Source organism: Lissotriton helveticus, chromosome 3_2, assembly GCF_964261635.1.
Source record: "Lissotriton helveticus chromosome 3_2, aLisHel1.1, whole genome shotgun sequence".
In the NCBI taxonomy this organism is placed as follows: Eukaryota; Metazoa; Chordata; class Amphibia; order Caudata; family Salamandridae; genus Lissotriton; species Lissotriton helveticus.
The window spans coordinates 444152326-444171630 of record NC_136062.1 but is presented as its reverse complement, the minus strand read 5'-3'; the positions used below and the strand labels follow the sequence as shown (position 1 = coordinate 444171630).

General features: G+C 44.9%; 1 protein-coding gene across 1 annotated transcript in view; it reads right to left on the bottom strand.

Moving 5' to 3' along the window:
- Positions 1–19305, bottom strand: part of LOC144826356 (1-aminocyclopropane-1-carboxylate synthase-like protein 1) — a 213193-nt gene that overhangs the window by 20820 nt on the left and 173068 nt on the right. Inside the window, exon 12 of the mRNA XM_078684684.1 lies at positions 279–420. Within this exon, the coding sequence (XP_078540810.1) occupies positions 279–420 (142 nt within the window). The remainder of the gene's footprint in view (positions 1–278; positions 421–19305) is intronic.

Genomic DNA, 19305 nt, shown 5'->3' with positions numbered 1-19305 from the left:
AACCAAAGGCTGGCTGTACTCAGTTGACCCCAGCCAGGCAAAAGGGACATCTACTACTTAGTACCAATCACAGAAAAACCCAGGAAGTACTTACATTTTATTGTGATAAATTGACTATACCAGTGGAGATATTTACATTTGGTGTCAAGTGACTTAAATATTGAAAGCTCAAATGTGGTGTAAGGTATTGTAAATGGAGATACTTCAGATAACTATGATGCGGGGCGGGGGAGGGGATGGGGGGTTGCGTTAGTGCAGACACAGACATCAAAACTTACCTCTGTCACGCAGCAGTTGTGCCATTTTGTACTGAGTGGTCCCACAGACGCCATGTAAGTAACATAGGGAGGCCATGCCTTTACAGACATCTTGGTTCTGGGAATACAGTGTGCCAAAGCGAATCCCAGAGACTGCAAAGTCCTACGATAAGAAGTGAAGAGAAGATTCAAAAATTTGGAAACACGTTGACCAAATTACCATCCTTCATGCTCAAAACAATACAACCTCTCCCCAGCATATTGAACATCACCAGTGTATTAAGCAAAACAAATCTCAGAATAGTACCTTGGATGGGATTACTTTGTAATGCCTGGTCAGTACTTTTCCAATATTTAGCCATCGGTTACATATCACACCCAACTGCTACCCACTATAGGGTGGGTGGTATGTGTGTATATCTTTGTTTATCTGGAGCTCACCTAAACAGTAGTGGGCTACTATGAGTATCAGAACTGAAGAGATGTGTGGTTGCAGAAATCTCATAATATTTTCACTACCTACTGCTTGCCGTACAAGTGGTGGTATCTGATCTAATGAGCCCAATATACCAATGAATTAATACCAATACCCAATACCCCTATGAATTGAACCCCCTGAGTTAGGTTTTGTACCTTGTTCTTGTTTTTCTTGTCCAATAAAAAGAGTTCTGCAACTCCAGGAAACTGTTAATGTCACTCAGCTGGCTCACAAGAGAGTCATTTATGCAAGTATACTAACAAAGAGGAACCCCACAGCCTTGTGGGCTGCTGGGTTACAAAGCAAAGGCTAATATTTTTCTATGGAATATGCAATTAATTACACATGGCCCTGCTTGCCAACAAACACCCTAGAATGAGACGCTCTACTCTCCTCCTATAACTGTCACCTTACTCATAATTTGAGTACTTTTATCCTCTCACACAGGCCCGAGCTGCCTTCTCATCTCATCTAGGGGTGCAGAGAGCAGTAGGTGGGCACCAATGCAACCATGTGTAACACTCCAGAGTCTCTTGAGGGTCCACTACCCACTACTGTTTTATCTAATCCTGGAATTCAGTTAGAGGTTCAGGAGGAGACCAGCATAAATAAACTTGAACAATGGACTCTGTTTGACATGATTTCCTTTAATCGTATATTAAAAAGTATTAAAACAGGTTCCCCTCGGGACCCGCTTCCTATTACTATACTGCAAAAAATTGACTTATCTGCTTTAGAGCAGATTAAGGAGCTACTTAATGCCTCCTTACGTGAAGCCTTGATTTCTCCTGAATGGAAGCATGCGATGGTTCTTCCGCTGTTAAAGAAACTGACCCAGCCCAATTATCCAATTTTCAACCCATTTCCCTGCTCCCAGTTTTTTCCAAGTTATTGGAGAAACATGTGAATTCGCAATTAAATCACTATGTGGAGACCCACAATCTCTTACACCCCTCTCAATCAGTGTTTAGAGAAGGGTATTCCACAGAAACCACACTTCTGGCAGTTAGTGAAATGTTGCATAGTCATTTGGCTGTTGGGGACACTGTGGCGCTCATACTGTTAGATCTGAGCCCCGCATTTGACATGGTGTCCCATACTGTGCACTTACAAACGCTCAGATCCATTGGCCTGACTGGAGCTGCCTTGAGATGGCTAGCAAATTTTTTGTCTGGTCGTACATTTCAGGTTTCTTCTTCTAAAGCAGTCTCTAAAATCCATTTCTCCCCCTACGGGATGCCACAGGGCTCGATTATTAGCATTTATTTTAAACAATTGGCTTATATTGCTGAGGAGGCAGGACTGTCAATTTTTTCCTACGCTGACGACACCCAAATAGTCTTCTCCCTTTCTGCTAAAGGAGCCTCAAGGCCCTCTTCTCTACAAGATGGACTGGGTAAAATCATGTAGTGGATGCAAGTCAATTCTCTTAAGCTTAATGGGGAGAAGACAGAGGTGCTCATCCTAGGAAAAAAATAAAGAATTCTGGGGCCCCCAACACTGGCCCCCTGAATTGGGTGCCACCCATCAGCCTACTAAACAAGCCCGTAATTTTGGATTTATAATTGTTGATCATCTCTCGATGAGGCCTCAAGCCATAAAGATGGCTGCAACATGCTTCTCCATACTTAGATGACTCAAAAAGATCTTATGGATGTTGCTGGATTCCACAAATCAACGGTAATCCAGGCTCTGGTCACCTCTCGCCTGGACTACGGCAACATCCTCTTTCTTGGAGCCAATAAGGAGGTTATTCATAAGTTGCAAATTGTCCAAAATGCTGCTGCTCGCCTGCTCTGCCAGATTCCTAAATTTACGTCTGTTTTTAGTTCCTTGCGCGATTTCCACTGGCTGAAAGTGGAGAATCACATTCAATTTAAAAACTTAACTTATATGTATAGGATTAAAATAAGTAAGGCCCTTCACTATTTGAGATCTATTGCTCAATTGTATGTCCCTACTCGTCCTCTCCGCTAGGCCAATCAGACAAAATTTGTGGTCCCTCTGCCTTTAAGAAATGAGCCGAGCTTTGTGCACTTTCGTAGGATGTTGAAAACCTGGCTTTTTAATCAATAGGTTTCCATCTTCCATTTGTTCCCCGACCTTTTTTCAGGCGGCGCCGGGAAACCCATGGGTAGCTGAGCGCCTTATAAAACTAAAATAACATAACATAACTGAATAACTGAACAAGCCCTGCATTCCTGGCTAGGAATGTGTGGCCTGGCACATGGAGCAGGAGCTAACCTGTTGAGTAAATTTTCTACCAGGCTCGTAGTCCTAAAGTGGTGACCCGCAATGCATAGCCCAAGTACAGCTGCATCGAAGTCGAATCAGTACAGCTTCCAGATGATTCCTCTTGATCTCCAGGCTTAGCCTGGCCTGCATAGATGGTCCAATGACAGTAAGCCTTGAGAAATCTGTCCACTAGTTGCTCGAACACGCGTGACACTAACCTGTCCATCCCATATGTCCACAAGGGAGGCCCATTTCAGGCCATGGAACCCCAGCATTTGGGGAGTATGAAAGGCCACAGCCCAACATGATATGTCTGAGCAGAGCTCCTAAGCTTCTCTCACAACTGTCCAGCACCTGCTGAAAAATACTCATCTGCATACAAATACACTCCACTGCAGACACACAGCAAGTTCCCATGATATGCTGTCACTCATACCTCACTCAGGGGCATATCAGCAAGGGCCGGCTATAATAATCGCTCAGCGCGAGGATATTTATCGCCAGCTATCGCAGGATTTTATCGCTGAAATAGCGTGCTGTCAGCAACGCTTATCTCCAAAGCGATAAAATCCATGCGCAAGCTGCCAAATGTGCGATAATCGCTGGGAATCCAGCAATAATCGCACAACGTTTGGCGATAGCTTGATGATAGGGCAGGGCAGACTTAGCCATTATATCCACCTTCCATTGGATATAATGGCTAAGTCAGACTGAAAGCAGGCTTAAGGAAAGTAGCGATAACCGCGGTTAGCGCTACTTTTCTTATCACTATGCAGGTTAGTGAGCAGCTTGCTGATAGGAGAAATGTTGGTTAGCGACATTTCTCACGTTATTTGAGGGAGGAACGCCCACTTTGCATCTCATTAGAGGTTCCCAGCTGCGCGTTCAGGGAAATGGCGAAAAGGCATGGAAACATGCGCTAACGTGTCCATGCTGATAGGGCGTTAAGATTATCGCCGCTTTAGCGGCAAAAAGTGCTGCTAAAGCGGCGATACTGCCCTTGATGATATGCCCCTCAAATCTTTTTTTTCCTCTTCTTTTTATTACAGCAGAGCAATCGGCCACATCACAAACATACAGGAAAAGGATATACATGTCGCAACGTATCATCATAAACATAGAGGCTAGAGAAAACCCAACAAAGTGCATGAGTGCATGGCAGCGATCTAGTTACTAAATATTCTTACATAGGGCCACTGAAATCTTGAACTATTTGGCATGAGTAGCACAGAAGAAATAAAGTGCAACAGTGCAAACGTGCAATTGCAGCAAAACCGCACCTGACTCCTCACAAGAATACCTAACAGCCTAATAATTGCTAAGTAATCTTGCACAAAACCTTGAACATCTTAAATTGATCAGCAAAAATAGCAGCCTAAATAATTTAAAATAGAGTGTCAACAGAGAAATAGCAAAACACAGTACTCATCTTTTGACATTAAAGTTGAGTAATTCATATAAAGGAAAAACAAATTTGCCCATATTGCCCTATATCTTCGGGTGGCTCTAACCCTCATCGCATAAACTTCCTCAAATCTATATGTCCTACACATTTTACTAGTCCAATGACCAATCGTTGGTAGATTAGTTACTCTTCAATTCTGTAACATAAGTGATCTTGCCACAGTTATAGATATTAGTATAACATACTGCTGATATTTCTTAAAACTTTTAACCTTCCCAGAAGAGCCAAAAAAAAGCAACATACACAAGGAGTCAATTGCAGTGGACATACAGCGAGAAATACTTATAAAAACTTCTTTAAAAATTGAAATAAATGACTGCATTTTTTTTATATATGTACTCAATCATCTGCATCCTGTTTATTCCATCTAAAACATTGGTTACTCATTATGGGATACATTTTATGTAATCTCAAGGGCGTTTAATACACCAGCCATCTTGACAGAAAATTAATCCTTTTAACATTAGCACCCCGCGACCCTCTGTGACTCATTTCGCAAAGCAGCGACCAATCTTTCTAATTAAATGTACAGCCTGTCTCAGAATGAATTTTCTCATGTCTACCCAAGACATCTTTTTCCACTTTTATACTCTGATACAGCAGGCAGTACCATGTACTTACACCCAGCTTTTTAATTTGCCATCTGTCTAGCAATCTGACATGCTGGTTCGCTCAGAGTGCAATAAAAATGTTTTAAAGCTCACAATCTGAAAAAAACTTCAACAGAAAGCAATGCTCTGGCTCCCAAATCGCACCTGTACTGTTTCCCATGTAATTCATCTATCCATATTAAAGAAATTCCCAAGTCGGGCAAAGTACAATTCTTGCCAAAGTAGTAAAAGCCCTTTAGACAGCATTAAGCCACCTGCTGCACAAATCTTGAATACGGGTATATGTGTAATAAGAAGGGTTATCTCGAGAATTTTAAAAAAGTGAATTCTATCTGATAATGCCACTTAGACCACATATTTGTTTTTTGGGGGGGGGGGGAGTTTTGCTCCTCGTACAAAGATTGGTAATCTACTTGCACTCAAATGTATCATATGATTAAAAGAAAGGTTATAATAAACTGAATTTAACTCACCTATTTGAGATATCAGATTCACCAGGGAGGCCTGATAATACATCGCAAAATGTGGAAGTGCTAAACTCCCATACGCTATATCTAATTGAAGTGTTGTTAAATTTACAGTGGGTTGTTTATTATCCCAAACAAACTTCTGGATCATAACTCCAGCTCTTTAAAAAAAGAGTTAGGAATGTTCAATGTGATTATTAGAAAGGACAGTGGGAGTACTGACATTTTACCCATAGCAAGCAGTCCAATTGGTGATAAATGCAGAAGGGTCCATTTATTTAGTAATCTTTTTACCTCTCCCAGCATATTTCTATAGTTTAATGAGTACAGATCAGCATATTGGTTCGTAACTAGAAACCCAAGGTATCTAATGGGGCCGGACGATACATGCGGCAAACATGGCGAGGTGTCTGCGGGGGTCAAATTATTTGTAAGAATTTCTGTTTTAACTTGATTTACTCTGTATCCCCCAATTTTTGTAAATTAATCAATTTCTTCCAACACATTCTTTATGTTTGATCCCTCTGCCTCAAGGTACAAAATTATATCATCTGCATATAATTTACTTTTCAACAACTTTGCCATAGGGGGTATTATCTGCTGATTACAACGTATTTATGCTGCTCAATATAAAGAGAAAACAGCAGGGGGACAATGGACACCCTTGCTGAGTGAACTTATTAATATTCACCCTCCCTATTTCTGCTACATTAATAATTACCTTAGATTCTGCTTGGCTATGTAGTTCTTTTAGCAAACCTATCAGCTGGTATGGAAATATAAACTTCTCTAATTTGAGAAATAAAGCACTGCCAGATTAAAAGCCTCTCTGCATCCATAATGAGTATTGCCGCTTTAATCTGACTGGCAGAGAAGTAATCAATTGTTTGCATTAAAACATAGGTATTGGTGGCCAATAGTCACCCCAGCAGGAAGCCATTCTGATCTATATGCACCACTTGCTGGGGAGTTGGAGCAATTCTCTTCGCCAAAATTTTCATAAAAAACATTGTCTAATTATTCAGTATTTAGCAGACTAATTGGACGATAAGAGTTGGGATTCCGTGGATCTATATCTTTTTAAGAAAGATATTCAAACACTCCTTAAATTCTTTAGGAACAACCGCTCCATGTCTAATTTGGTTAAAAAGATTAGTTAAAAAAGGAAGTAGTTTATCTTCAAACCTCTTATTTACCTCCACCGGAATCCTGTCACACCCACAGGCCTTAGCATCAGACATATTTTTAAGCGCTCCTACAATTTCTTATTGTTCTATAATGTTATTAGGCTGCTTAATATGTTCCTCCGGCAGCTGAGGGAGCTCTAGAAATTCAAAATATGAGACTTGCGCATGCTCTACTATAATCTGCGTGTCCGTATCATTTTTTATTTAAATGTGTGAGAAAAATGTCCGCTATCTTATGATTATCTTCGTCTAATTTATTAGAGATTGGGTCATTCAGCTGATTTATTATTTGGGCGCTCTTCCTACTTTTCAGAGTCCATGTCAAAAATGTGCCAATCTGCTGATTTTCCTCATAGTGTTTTTGTTGATATGCTTTACTCCCTGTAACCTCTTCTAACACAAAAAAATCTCTTAACTCCTCCTTAGCTTTAGAAAATTCCTGCTGTAGTGATTTAAGCAAGTGTTCCTCAGATGAGGCTACATTTATTTGTTGTCTAGATTTGTCCACTGCCGCTTGCAAGACCTCAACCTTTGCTTAAGCTGTTTAGTAATCTGCAAAGATTACTAAACAGCATAAGCAAAAGGTTGAGGTCTTGCAAGTTATTTCTTGTCCCCTAAAGACAGCTTTGAAAGCCTCCCAGACCATAAAAATTGAAGGAGAATGTACATTAAATTGAGAGAATTCCTTAATAAATACTTGTTTTCTCTTTCAATCAAGTGGAATACGCCAGAAATAACTGATCAAATCGCCATCTTAGTTTCGTTCTAAGAGTAGCCTGAAGCGAAAATGTGAAAGAGAATACCGAACGATCCGAAAAGGAGTTGGCCAGTATCTCAGCCTTACCATTGGCCAGCAGTTTTCTGCCAGAAAAAAAAACCTAATTGTGATACTGTCCTGTATCTAGAGGAGTAACAAGTAAACTGTGAGAAGCACGTATGTCCCATCCTCCAGGGGTCTACTAGCACAAAATCTGATTTTATCGTACTTATTAACCTTGCTGTTTTTGGTTTCAATTGAAGCTTAGTGTTATTAGAGGTATCAAGACTCACATTTTTATTTTAAATTTAAATCACGCCGAAAATCAATGCACCTTCTGAATGTATGATCATATCTTAGAATTGTTCTAGCGCTCTGATATCATCATTAATGGGGCCATAATAATTCAACAAATGTAGCCCTATTTCCTCGATTTAACCTTATTCCATAACCATCTTCTCCTCTTATCCCGAATTACTGTCTTAATCTACCAATCGAACGAATTACATAACAAAAATCCCAACTCCTCGAACCACAATAGTAGCAGAAGAGAAGTAAGCTTATATTAAATATTGCTTTTGCAGGCTAATCTTAGCAACAATAGTGCAAAAATGAGTTTCTTGCAGAAAAATTACTTCTGAGGCAAATGACACTAACCAATTCAGAAGAACGCCACCTTTACATGAATTCAGGAGCCCATTCTCATTGCATGAAATTATTTTAATATATTGTGACATCCCTTTTATTTTTTGTAGTATATACCTGCACCAGCTTTATCTACTGGATTGCGTCTTTACTCTAACTATCTTTTACTATTCTACTGGACGTGCATTGTAGCACATTAGCGCTTGCCCTGCTAATTTTTCATCTGCCAATCCCCCCTTTCTCCGTCATACTCCCATACCTTCCCCCGCTCTCTTCCCAGCGCTGGGGGCCTCTACACCAACCAGCCATGGACCCTCCCTTCATCTATTGGTGCCATTGTGCCACGCCTGTCCCCAAAGACGCTACCCTCCCACCAAGAAAGAAAAAAAAGGAAGAAAAAAGTAAATTCCTACATTAATAATTAAAGGTTATGTGACCACTCATGCATTAGATCTTATCTTGAAATACGTGTGATAGAAAAACCTTTGCATCTTGTACTGAGGAAAAAAAATGAAAATGACCCTTCACCAACACTTTTAGTTTAGCTTGTTGTACCTTGGAGGCTTGCCACCCCCAGGCTTTTGAATTCTTGGATCAGGCACCCAATAGCCTTGCGGCACCTGGCAGTTACTGCTGCCAGATCCTGGAAAACCCTCATATGGACCTTTTCAGAAATAAAAAACGATTTTTGATCGATTGCCGTAGCCAAGACTTGTTCTCTAATACGGAAGTACGCAAAATTAACTAATATTGTCAAGGGCACTTGGCATTGGCAGGATACTGGACGGGGACCCTATGTGCTCTCATGATCGATATGTCACTCAGGGCATTTGGCAATATGAATTTCTTAATGAGAGGGTCCATCAACTGGGGGACGCTCTGATTCTCCCCCTGCGACTCACTTCCTTCTTGAATGCCAATAAACCTCAAATTACTGCGTCAAAAATTGTTTTCCAACATCTCTGTTTTCAATTCCCACAGTTGCAGTTTCTTTAGTTCTGGAATAATGATGTCATCCATTCTTTGATAGCAATCCTCAAGATCTGAAATTCATTGTTCAGCCTCTGAGAGCCCTTTAGGCAACTGCATCAGGGTATCTTCAATCATACACAGCCTTTGTTTAACTGTCGCTGTATCAAGAGCGTGCTGTACTTTCAGGCCCCGGATCTCCGTCAGAATCACTTCCTATAGTGGCCACAGCACCTCTGTAGTAGAATCCAAGTGAGGTTCTACATTATCTGATCCCGGTGCTTTCTCTTTCATCCTTTATTCCTGATATGGATCTGGTTGCTTGTCTTGCACTAAATTTTGCCCTACATTTCCTGGCTCAGGAGTGCAGGCCAATCCTGTGGGATGTAATAACCTTGTAACTTCAGGTATGGCTGATGACTAGTGTGTCTGAATCTGGGTCAAATGTAGTGGTTCTTCCATATTTTTTTGTTGATAATCAATTTTATTTGCATTTGAAAAACCAAACATACAAAGGACAGCATATAGTTGCATAGTAAGTCAAAATCCATCTTTGGCAGACAACAAAAATCCCAGCCATGATGTAGCACCTCCGAGCCTACCACCCAACCTGGGTAGCAATGTAAGGAGGTAGGAGAGAAATCAAGCACGTAACTCAAGACAGTAGGTTTAGCCATTTGCCCCATACCTGAATAAATTTCTCAGGACATCCCCAGGCATCTAAGAGGGGTTACTCCTGGGCCGTGCACCAATCCACCCCCCCGTCGCCACCAGCCCGGTACTGTAGTTTATGTGGACAGCTCGGTGGGTTACTGACTTGCTTACAGAGATCCTTTTGTTACTAGCAGTTCAGAAGTACAATCCTAACAGGACAGTGACCTATGAACTATCATCAAAGAGCTACATACAAACCTGAAAGGTATAATTAGAACTTCTTTTTTTTGTTTAGTTAATATTTCTCCAGTCTTTCATTATTCTAATGTGCCTATAACGAATTTGTCAGGGCAGATATACATTTTAATCAGTAAAGCCCCCCCCCCCCACACACACACACCACCACTGGGGTATGCTTTAAATCCTGTGTTTGGCTTCTCCAGATCAAACTCTCTTAAACATACTGCCCACCAGTATGGATGACATGTGATTCCTACTCCTGGTAATCCTCATTGGTTTATGCGACATTCCCTATAGGCTGGTTTACATATTTGTATGATTCATAGTCTATGCATAATGTGGGCACGATGTAAAGTACTGTAACACCCTACACTATGAGTAACGCTAGGCAACCAAATAAGTGCCCATGAGAGAGGGGCTAAGGAGATATGAGGGGCACTGGTGGAAGGTGGTAGTGAGGGAATCTGAGGAGGAGGTCATGAGGGGGAGAGGCTACGGAGAGATGAGGGGCACTGGTGGAGGGTTGTAGTGAGGGAGTCTGTGGAGTAGGTCATGAGGGGAGATGCTACAGAGAGCTGAGGGGCACTGGTGGAGGGTGGTTGGAGGGAGTCTGAGGATGTGGTCATGAGGGGAGAGGCTACAGAGAGGTGAGGAGCGCTGGTGGAGGGTGGTAGTGAGGGAGTCTGAGGAGGAGGTCGAGAGGGGTTGAGGCTAGGAAGAGATGAGGGGCACTGGTGGAGTGTGGTAGTGAGGGAGTCTGAGGAGGAGGTCGAGAGGGGGAGAGGCTACGGAGAGATGAGGGGTACTGGTGGAGTGTGGTAGTGAGGGAGTCTGAGGAGGAGGTCATGAGGGGAGATGCTATGGAGAGATGAGGGCCACTCTGGAGGGTGGTAGTGAGGGATTCTGAGGAGGCGGTAATGAGGAGAGAGGCTACAGAGAGATGAGGGGCACTGGTGGAGGGTGGTAGTGAGGGAGTCTGAGGTGGAGGTCATGAGGGGAGAGGCTACAGAGAGATGAGGGGCACTGGTGGAGGGTTGTAGTGAGGGAGTCTGAGGAGTAGGTCATGAGGGGAGATGCTACAGAGAGCTGAGGGGCACTGGTGGAGGGTGGTTGGAGGGAGTCTGAGGATGTGGTCATGAGGGGAGAGGCTACAGAGAGGTGAGGAGCGCTGGTAGAGGGTGGTAGTGAGGGAGTCTGAGGAGGAGGTCGAGAGGGGTTGAGGCTAGGAAGAGATGAGGGGCACTGGTGGAGTGTGGTAGTGAGGGAGTCTGAGGAGGAGGTCGAGAGGGGGAGAGGCTACGGAGAGATGAGGGGCACTGGTGGAGTGTGGTAGTGAGGGAGTCTGAGGAGGAGGTCATGAGGGGAGATGCTATGGAGAGATGAGGGCCACTCTGGAGGGTGGTAGTGAGGGATTCTGAGGAGGCGGTAATGAGGAGAGAGGCTACAGAGAGATGAGGGGCACTGGTGGAGGGTGGTAGTGAGGGAGTCTGAGGTGGAGGTCATGAGGGGAGAGGCTACAGAGAGATGAGGGGCACTGGTGGAGGGTGGTAGTGAAGGAGTCTGAGGTGGAGGTCATGAGGGGAGAGGCTACGGAGAGCTGTGGGGCGCTTGTGGAGGGTGGTAGTGAGGGAGTCTGAGGTGGAGGTCATGAGGGGAGAGGCTACAGAGAGATGAGGGGCACTGGTGGAGGGTTGTAGTGAGGGAGTCTGAGGAGTAGGTCATGAGGGGAGATGCTACATAGAGCTGAGGGGCACTGGTGGAGGGTGGTTGGAGGGAGTCTGAGGATGTGGTCATGAGGGGAGAGGCTACAGAGAGGTGAGGAGCGCTGGTAGAGGGTGGTAGTGAGGGAGTCTGAGGAGGAGGTCGAGAGGGGTTGAGGCTAGGAAGAGATGAGGGGCACTGGTGGAGTGTGGTAGTGAGGGAGTCTAAGGAGGAGGTCGAGAGGGGGAGAGGCTACGGAGAGATGAGGGCCACTCTGGAGGGTGGTAGTGAGGGATTCTGAGGAGGCGGTAATGAGGAGAGAGGCTACAGAGAGATGAGGGGCACTGGTGGAGGGTGGTAGTGAGGGAGTCTGAGGAGGAGGTCATGAGGGGAGAGGCTACAGAGAGATGAGGGGCACTGGTGGAGGGTGGTAGTGAAGGAGTCTGAGGTGGAGGTCATGAGGGGAGAGGCTACGGAGAGCTGTGGGGCGCTTGTGGAGGGTGGTAGTGAGGGAGTCTGAGGTGGAGGTCATGAGGGGAGAGGCTACAGAGAGATGAGGGGCACTGGTGGAGGGTGGTAGTGAGGGAGTCTGAGGTGGAGGTCATAAGGGGAGAGGCTACGGAGAGCTGAGGGGCGCTGGTGGAGTGTGGTAGGAGGGAATATGAGAATTCAGGTCATGAGGGAAGAGGCTAGAGAGAGATGAGGGGCGCTGGTGGAGGGTGGTATTGAGGGAGTCTGAGGAGGAGGTCATTGGTTGGAGGGGCTACAAAGAGATGAGGGGTACTGGTGGAGGGTGGTAGTGAGGGAACCTGAGGAGGAGGTCATGAGTTGGAGGGGCTACAAAGAGATGAGGGGCACTGGTGGAGTGTGGTAGTGAGGGAGTCTGAGGAGGAGGTCATGAGGGGGAGAGGCTACGGAGAGATGAGGGGCACGGTGGAGGGTGGTAGTGAGGGAGTCTGAGGAGGAGGTCATGAGGGGGAGAGGCTACGGAGAGATGAGGGGCACGGTGGAGGGTGGTAGTGAGGGAGTCTGAGGAGGAGGTCATGAGTTGGAGGGGTTATGTAGAGATGAGGGGCACAGGTAGAGTGTGGCAATGAGGGCACCCGAGGAGGGAGTAATGGGGGGAGGGGCTATGGAGCTATAAGGAGCACTGGTGGTGGGTGGCAATGACGGAATCCAAGGAGGTGGCCATGGTTTGTAGGGGGGCTACAGAGAGATGAGGGGCACTGGTGGAGGGTGGTAGTGGGCGAGTTTGAGGAGTAGGTCATGAGGGGGGAGGCTACACAGAGATGTGGGGCACTGTTAGACAGTGGTAGTAAAGGTATTTTCAGAGAAAGAGGTCAGTTGTGGGGCGCCAATAAAGACTTTTGCACCAGTGCTAAAGCCGTCCCTGTCATGGCCTTTCTGTTTTCGTTTATTTAATTAGCAGTCGGGTCATTAGGGCCACTGTGGAATATATTTAAAGTATGTGCTCATTTGTTTTACTGTTATATTCAACGATTCAAGTATGAGGGTAATGTTCCTAATGTTTTTTACCAGGAATAATGAAAATTGACTCGGATGGTGGCTGATATGGGGCTGGGGCCCAAGGTGGGTAGAAAATGGATAATCAGGCTGGGAAGGTAGTGTGATGCAGAGTCCGGGGTCTCTGCAGGTAGAAATGAAGAGAGATACTCTCTGAAGACTGACTATGAGGGAGGCTGAGTAGTGTTACTTGCCTTATTTTCCCACCTCAGAAACCACCTCTTCCAATCAAAGGGATCTTACATGGGTTACATTTCAAAAAGAAAAATGAAGCATTTTAAGAGCAGGTAGTGGTCCGTGGGACCAGTGCTTGGTCTTAAAAATATTTTAGCATCCATTCACAAAGAGGAACGTATCCCCTGGTGACTCCTTCCTCTTTCCAAGTTGGATTACCACCTACTTGAAGTAGGTGGTAAACTGCAAGTGTTTCACAACTGCAATTGCGGTTGCAAAACAATGATACATACAAATGTGGCTTGCTATTAGGAAGGGACGCCCTTGGAACGCCCCTTCCTAATACAGTCTTGCACAATAGCGTTTGTACATACCAACACCCTTTTTTGCAGTCGCAAACGGGCCAATTGCCCGTTTGCGACTGCAAAAAATGGTTGTACATCTGGCCTTAGTAAGCTAAAAGGCAAGTCTGTTGTTATGTGCGCCTTACTTGTGGCTTAGATTCTTAGTGCAGATGAAGCACTATTATGGTACACTAAAGCAAACAGAAAATGTGTTTTTAAATAAACTCCATGTTGAGTGATAGGGACCCCTGTGGTATTGGTGCTCACTCTTAGTGGTATTATCCTAATTCATAAATAGTTGCTATGGTGCTCAAAGGAGGGGGAAATCACCCACACCCCCGATATGTGACCCCTAGGGATCTACCTTACAAGTGAGAACAAAGCCCGAGCACACAAACATAATTTGATGTATGAGTGCTCGGGCATGTTCTCACAGAAAACGTGTTTTGTACAGTGCACATCTAGAACACATGTATTTGAAGGTGCCCTCTTATGTGATTATTAATAAAGGAGGTTCAGGGAAATAAAGGTTTGGCTTGGATCACACAATTTGGTCAAGCATGGAAGCCAAGATTGATCCCAGGATTTCTCATTTCACATCGTGCAATTCAGCAAGATGGGTGTCTCATTCTCCTGTATTGCATTACAGATTAATGCTATATCTTTCATAATTTGACTATTTTAGCACACAAGGATGGAGATCACGGAAAGCTATGTATGGATGAGTTTACAAGGGAGTTTGCAAAGAATAATAGAAGGTTACCTCTATGACTGGACTGCTAGTTTTGTAATTGGTTGGTATGAAAACTGCTGGCAGTTTTCATAAAGAACTCCTTTCTCTTTTTTCAAATGTGTTACTGTTTTTCAAGAATTTGTATCTTTGAAAGTACATCGCAAAAGAAAGAAAAGAAAGTAAAATGTATCAAGTTAAATTTATGCAGCGAAATAAGTGTTGGACAAATTGCAACAAGTAAATAGCCAGCCTTTCTAATACAATGATGCCAAGGCTTTGGTGTGGTTATAGGGACTTCCTTAATCTTGAACTATTATAATAGGCTTGGTATTTAAGTACTTGTATTGCAGCCTGGGCTGCTGGAATTCGAGGGTTTGCAGTTAGGTCCAGACATTGCGATTACTTTCAAATAACTCTCCGCATGCTCTGTATACACACAGAAGCAATCTGTTGTATCATGGTGACTGCAAGTAGATATGATGTAATCTATGGCTTGTAGGCTACCGCCAGAAGCAACAAATTGGGCCTGCAGTGCAGGGGCGGCTCCTACACTAGGGCGGAGGAGCGTTGCCCCACTGCTTTCTCGCAGTGCGAGAAGCAGAAACATAAAATGGTAATAACTTTCAGTTATGTTTGGCTGCGGGTGGGCGGGGCTGCTCTGTGCTTAGGGAAGGAGTACTGTGCCCACTCCTGAGTGCCTAAAGACTGTTTGGTCGGCACTCTGGGGCCACCCAAACCTGTCATGCACACTCTGCCTTCTCCATGCTGATTAATTAAAATGAATATTATTATATTAAAACCCAGCACAACACCCCACCCCTGCCTCCCACCCCTCCCTACCCAGTCATGCCAGCCGTGACTGCTGCAGTGGCCCACCCAAATAAAAATTCCTGGAGCCGGGCCTGGTCGCCACATGCGTATAGTAGGGGGTTTGGCATGAGCCCAGACCGCAGCGATGTCTTGCTTGGCCACTGCCACCGCAGTGCCCAGATAGTGTTTGGTTCTTGCATGTTTAAAATGGTTTCCATCTGCCTGAGTCTGTTTTAGGCATAACTTTTTGAAACAAAGGATAGTGTTTGAATTTCCCTGAGATAGCAGTAGGTGCCGTTAGTGCTGTCATAATCACGGAGGGTGTGGGCAGGGTCACTAATGAAGGAGATACCACCTGAAATTAATCATTAACCTCCTCTACTCCTTCTTCCTCTATGAAAGTTTCCTCCCGTGTTGAATAAGACAAGTGGGCAGACTTAGCCGTGCCTGCATTTCCACAATGGATGACACGTCCGCACTTAAGTATCTTTTTTCTCTAAAACCTGCTACCCGGCACTGGGATGTCTTTTTGCAATGCTTTGGTATGACCGGAGTTGCTGTGGAATTAGAGCGCTGTTGCTGCATAACATTAGGTTGCATGAGCTCCGCCCTGCCCACTATGTTGAGCCCACACAGCGACTCCTCGCACGCTGGCCCCACCTACCTGGGGGAAGTTGGGCTGCCCTGCACCTTTCGCCAATAAACTGCTTGCTCAGTCCAGATAATTATGCTCTCACAACTCTACCTCTGCTTTCCCTTTCAATCGGCATTCCAGCAGGTCCTTACATGTGGTAATCGTACGTCAAGTGCTCGAACTGTCCTGAAATGAGGGAGCGGGAGCCGGCATCCTTCCACAACCTCCTTTCTCAGGACAACATCCCAGGGCCGTAATTTACTTTTCCGGCAAGTTTTTTTCTTTTTTCTCCTCAAAAGTGGAAAAGATAGAACACCGTGGCTCCGCATTTTGGGCCTTATTTATGAGGTCGTATGTCACTTTTACACTGCCGGTGCGTCACTTTTTGTGACGCACTAGTGGCGTAAAAAATGTGCCTTGTTGCACCATATTTACAAAGTAATGCATCTAGGTGGATGCGTTACTTTGTAAGTGTAATGTATGCAGGGGGGCCTTCTGATGCAAGAAAAAGTCACAGGAGTGACGCAGTGAAATCTATATGATTTCACTGCGCCACTTCTAGGACACAAATGGATCAATATCTTACACCTGCCTCACAGCAGGCGTAAGACTGACGCAGGCCCTTTCACATGGGGCTTGCCATTATGATCTTCCCAGACTATATCAGGTTGATCCAACATCGACATCAGTTCTTAAGGGAGGAAAAGGCTCGCCTCCAAGGCCTCAAGATCCCCGAAGCATTCTTGTTTCTGGCCTGCTTGCGTGTGATATAGAAGTCCTGCATGCTCTTCTTTGACTTCCATGAAGAGGTCCCTGCCTGATAAGGAAATACGCATTAAGCCCCACACGCGTCCTCAACTTCACTCTGACTCCTCTTCCAGTGATCCTCTTCGTCAACGGTCCCAGCTCAAGCACAAACATCACCATAGATCAAGGTCGTTGCTGCTATCTAGAGCAGGAAGTGCAGACAGGTCCATGACCCCTCAGACCTGACATACATTTTCACTTCAGAGTAACAAGACTTTGGCTATAAGGTCATGAGAGGAGAGGCTACAGAGAGATGAGACTCGCTGGTGGAGTGTGGTATTGATGGAGTCTGAGGTGGAGGTCATGAGAGCAGAGGCTACAGAGAGATTAGGGGCACTGGTGAAGTGTGGTGGTGAGGGAGTCTGAGGAGTAGGTTATGAGGGGAGAGGCTACGGAGAGCTGAGGGGTGCTGGTGAAGTGTGGTAGGAGGAAATCTGAGGATGAGGTCATGAGGGGAGAGGCTACAGAGAAATGAGGGGTGCTGGTGGAGGGTGGTATTGAGGGAGTCTGAGGAGGAGGTCATGAGTTGGAGGGGCTATGGAGAGATGAGGGACACTGGTGGAGGGTGGTAGTGAGGGAACCTTGGGAGGAGGTCATGAGTTGCAGGGGCTACGAAGAGATGAGGGGCACTGGTGGAGGGTGGTAGTGAGGGAGTCTGAGGAGGAAGTCATGAGGGGGAGAGGCTATGGAGAGATGAGGGGCACGGTGGAGGGTGGTAGTGAAGGAGTCTGAGGAGGAGGTCATGAGTTGGAGGAGCTATGTAAAGATGAGGGCAGGTGGAGTGTGGCAGTGAGGGCACCCGAGGAGGGAGTAATGGGGGGAGGGGCTATCGAGCTATAAGGAGTACTGGTGGTAGGTGGCAATGACGGATTCCAAGGAGGTGGCCATGGGGTGTAGGGGGGCTACAGAGAGATGAGGGGCACTGGTGGAGGGTGGTAGTGAGTGAGTTTGAGGAGTAGGTCATGAGGGGGGAGGCTACATAGAGATGTGGGTATTTTCGGAGAAAGAGGTCAGTTGTTGGGCGCCAATAAAGACTTTTGCACCAGTGCTAAAGCCGGCCCTGTCATGGCCTTTCTGTTTTCGTTTATTTAATTAGCAGTCGGGTCATTAGGGCCACTGTGGAATATATTTTAAAGTGTGTGCTCATTTGTTTTACTGTTATATTCAATGATTCAAGTATGAGGGTAAAGTTCCTAATGTTTTTACCAGGAATAATGAAAATTGACTCGGATGGTGGCTGATATGGGGCTGGGGCCCAAGGTGAGCTGTGAGCTAAGGTGCACGGGAGATGGTGGGTAGAAAATGGATAATCAGGCTAGGAAGTTAGTGTGATGCAGAGTCCGTGGTCTCTGCAGGTAGTAATGAAGAGAGATTCTCTCTGAAGACTGACAATGAGGGAGGCTGAGTAGTGTTACTTGCCTTATTTTCCCACCTCAGAAACCACCTCTTCCAATCAAAGGGATCTTACATGTGTTACATTTCAAAAAGAAAAATGAAGCATTTGTTTCATTTTTTAAGAGCAGGCAGTGGTCCGTGGGACCAGTGCTTGGTCTTAAAAATATTTTAGCATCCATTCACAAAGAGGAACGTATCCCCTGGTGACTCCTTCCTCTTTCCAAGTTGGATTACCACCTACTTGAAGTAGGTGGTAAACTGCGAGTGTTTCACAACTGCAATTGCGGTTGCAAAACAATGATACATACAAATGTGGCTTGCTATTAGGAAGGGACGCCCTTGGAACGCCCCTTCCTAATACAGTCTTGCACAATAGCGTTTGTACATACCAACACCCTTTTTTGCAGTCGCCAACGGGCCAATTGCCCGTTTGCGACTGCAGAAAATGGTTGTACATCTGGCCCTTAGTAAGCTAAAAGGCAAATCTGTTGTTATGTGCGCCTTACTTGTTGCTTAGATTCTTAGTGCCGATGAAGCACTATTTTGGTACACTAATGCAAACAGAAAATGTGTTTTTAAATAAACTCCATGTTGAGTGATAGGGCCACCTGTGGTATTGGTGCTCACTTTTAGCGGTATTATCCTAATTTATAAATAGTTGCTATGGTGCTCAAAGGAGGGGGAAATCACCCACACCCCCGATATGTGACCCCTAGGGATCTACCTTACAAGTGAGATCAAGCCCGAGCACACAAACATAATTTGATGTATGAGTGCTCGGGCATGTTCTCACGGAAAACGTGTTTTGTACAGTGCACATCTAGAACACATGTATTTGAAGGTGCCCTCTTATGTGATTATTAATAAAGGAGGTTCAGGGAAATAAAGGTTTGGCTTGGATCACACAATTTGGTCAAGCATGGAAGCCAAGATTGATCCCAGGATTTCTCGTTTCACATCGTGCAATTCAGCAAGATGGGTGTCTCATTCTCCTGTATTGCATTACAGATTAATGCTATATCTTTCATAATTTGACTATTTTAGCACACAAGGATGGAGATCACGGAAAGCTATGTATGGATGAGTTTACAAGGGAGTTTGCAAAGAATAATAGAAGGTTACCTCTATGACTGGACTGCTAGTTTTGTAAATGGTTGGTATGAAAACTGCTGGCAGTTTTCATAAAAAACTCCTTTTGCTTTTTTCAAATGTGTTACT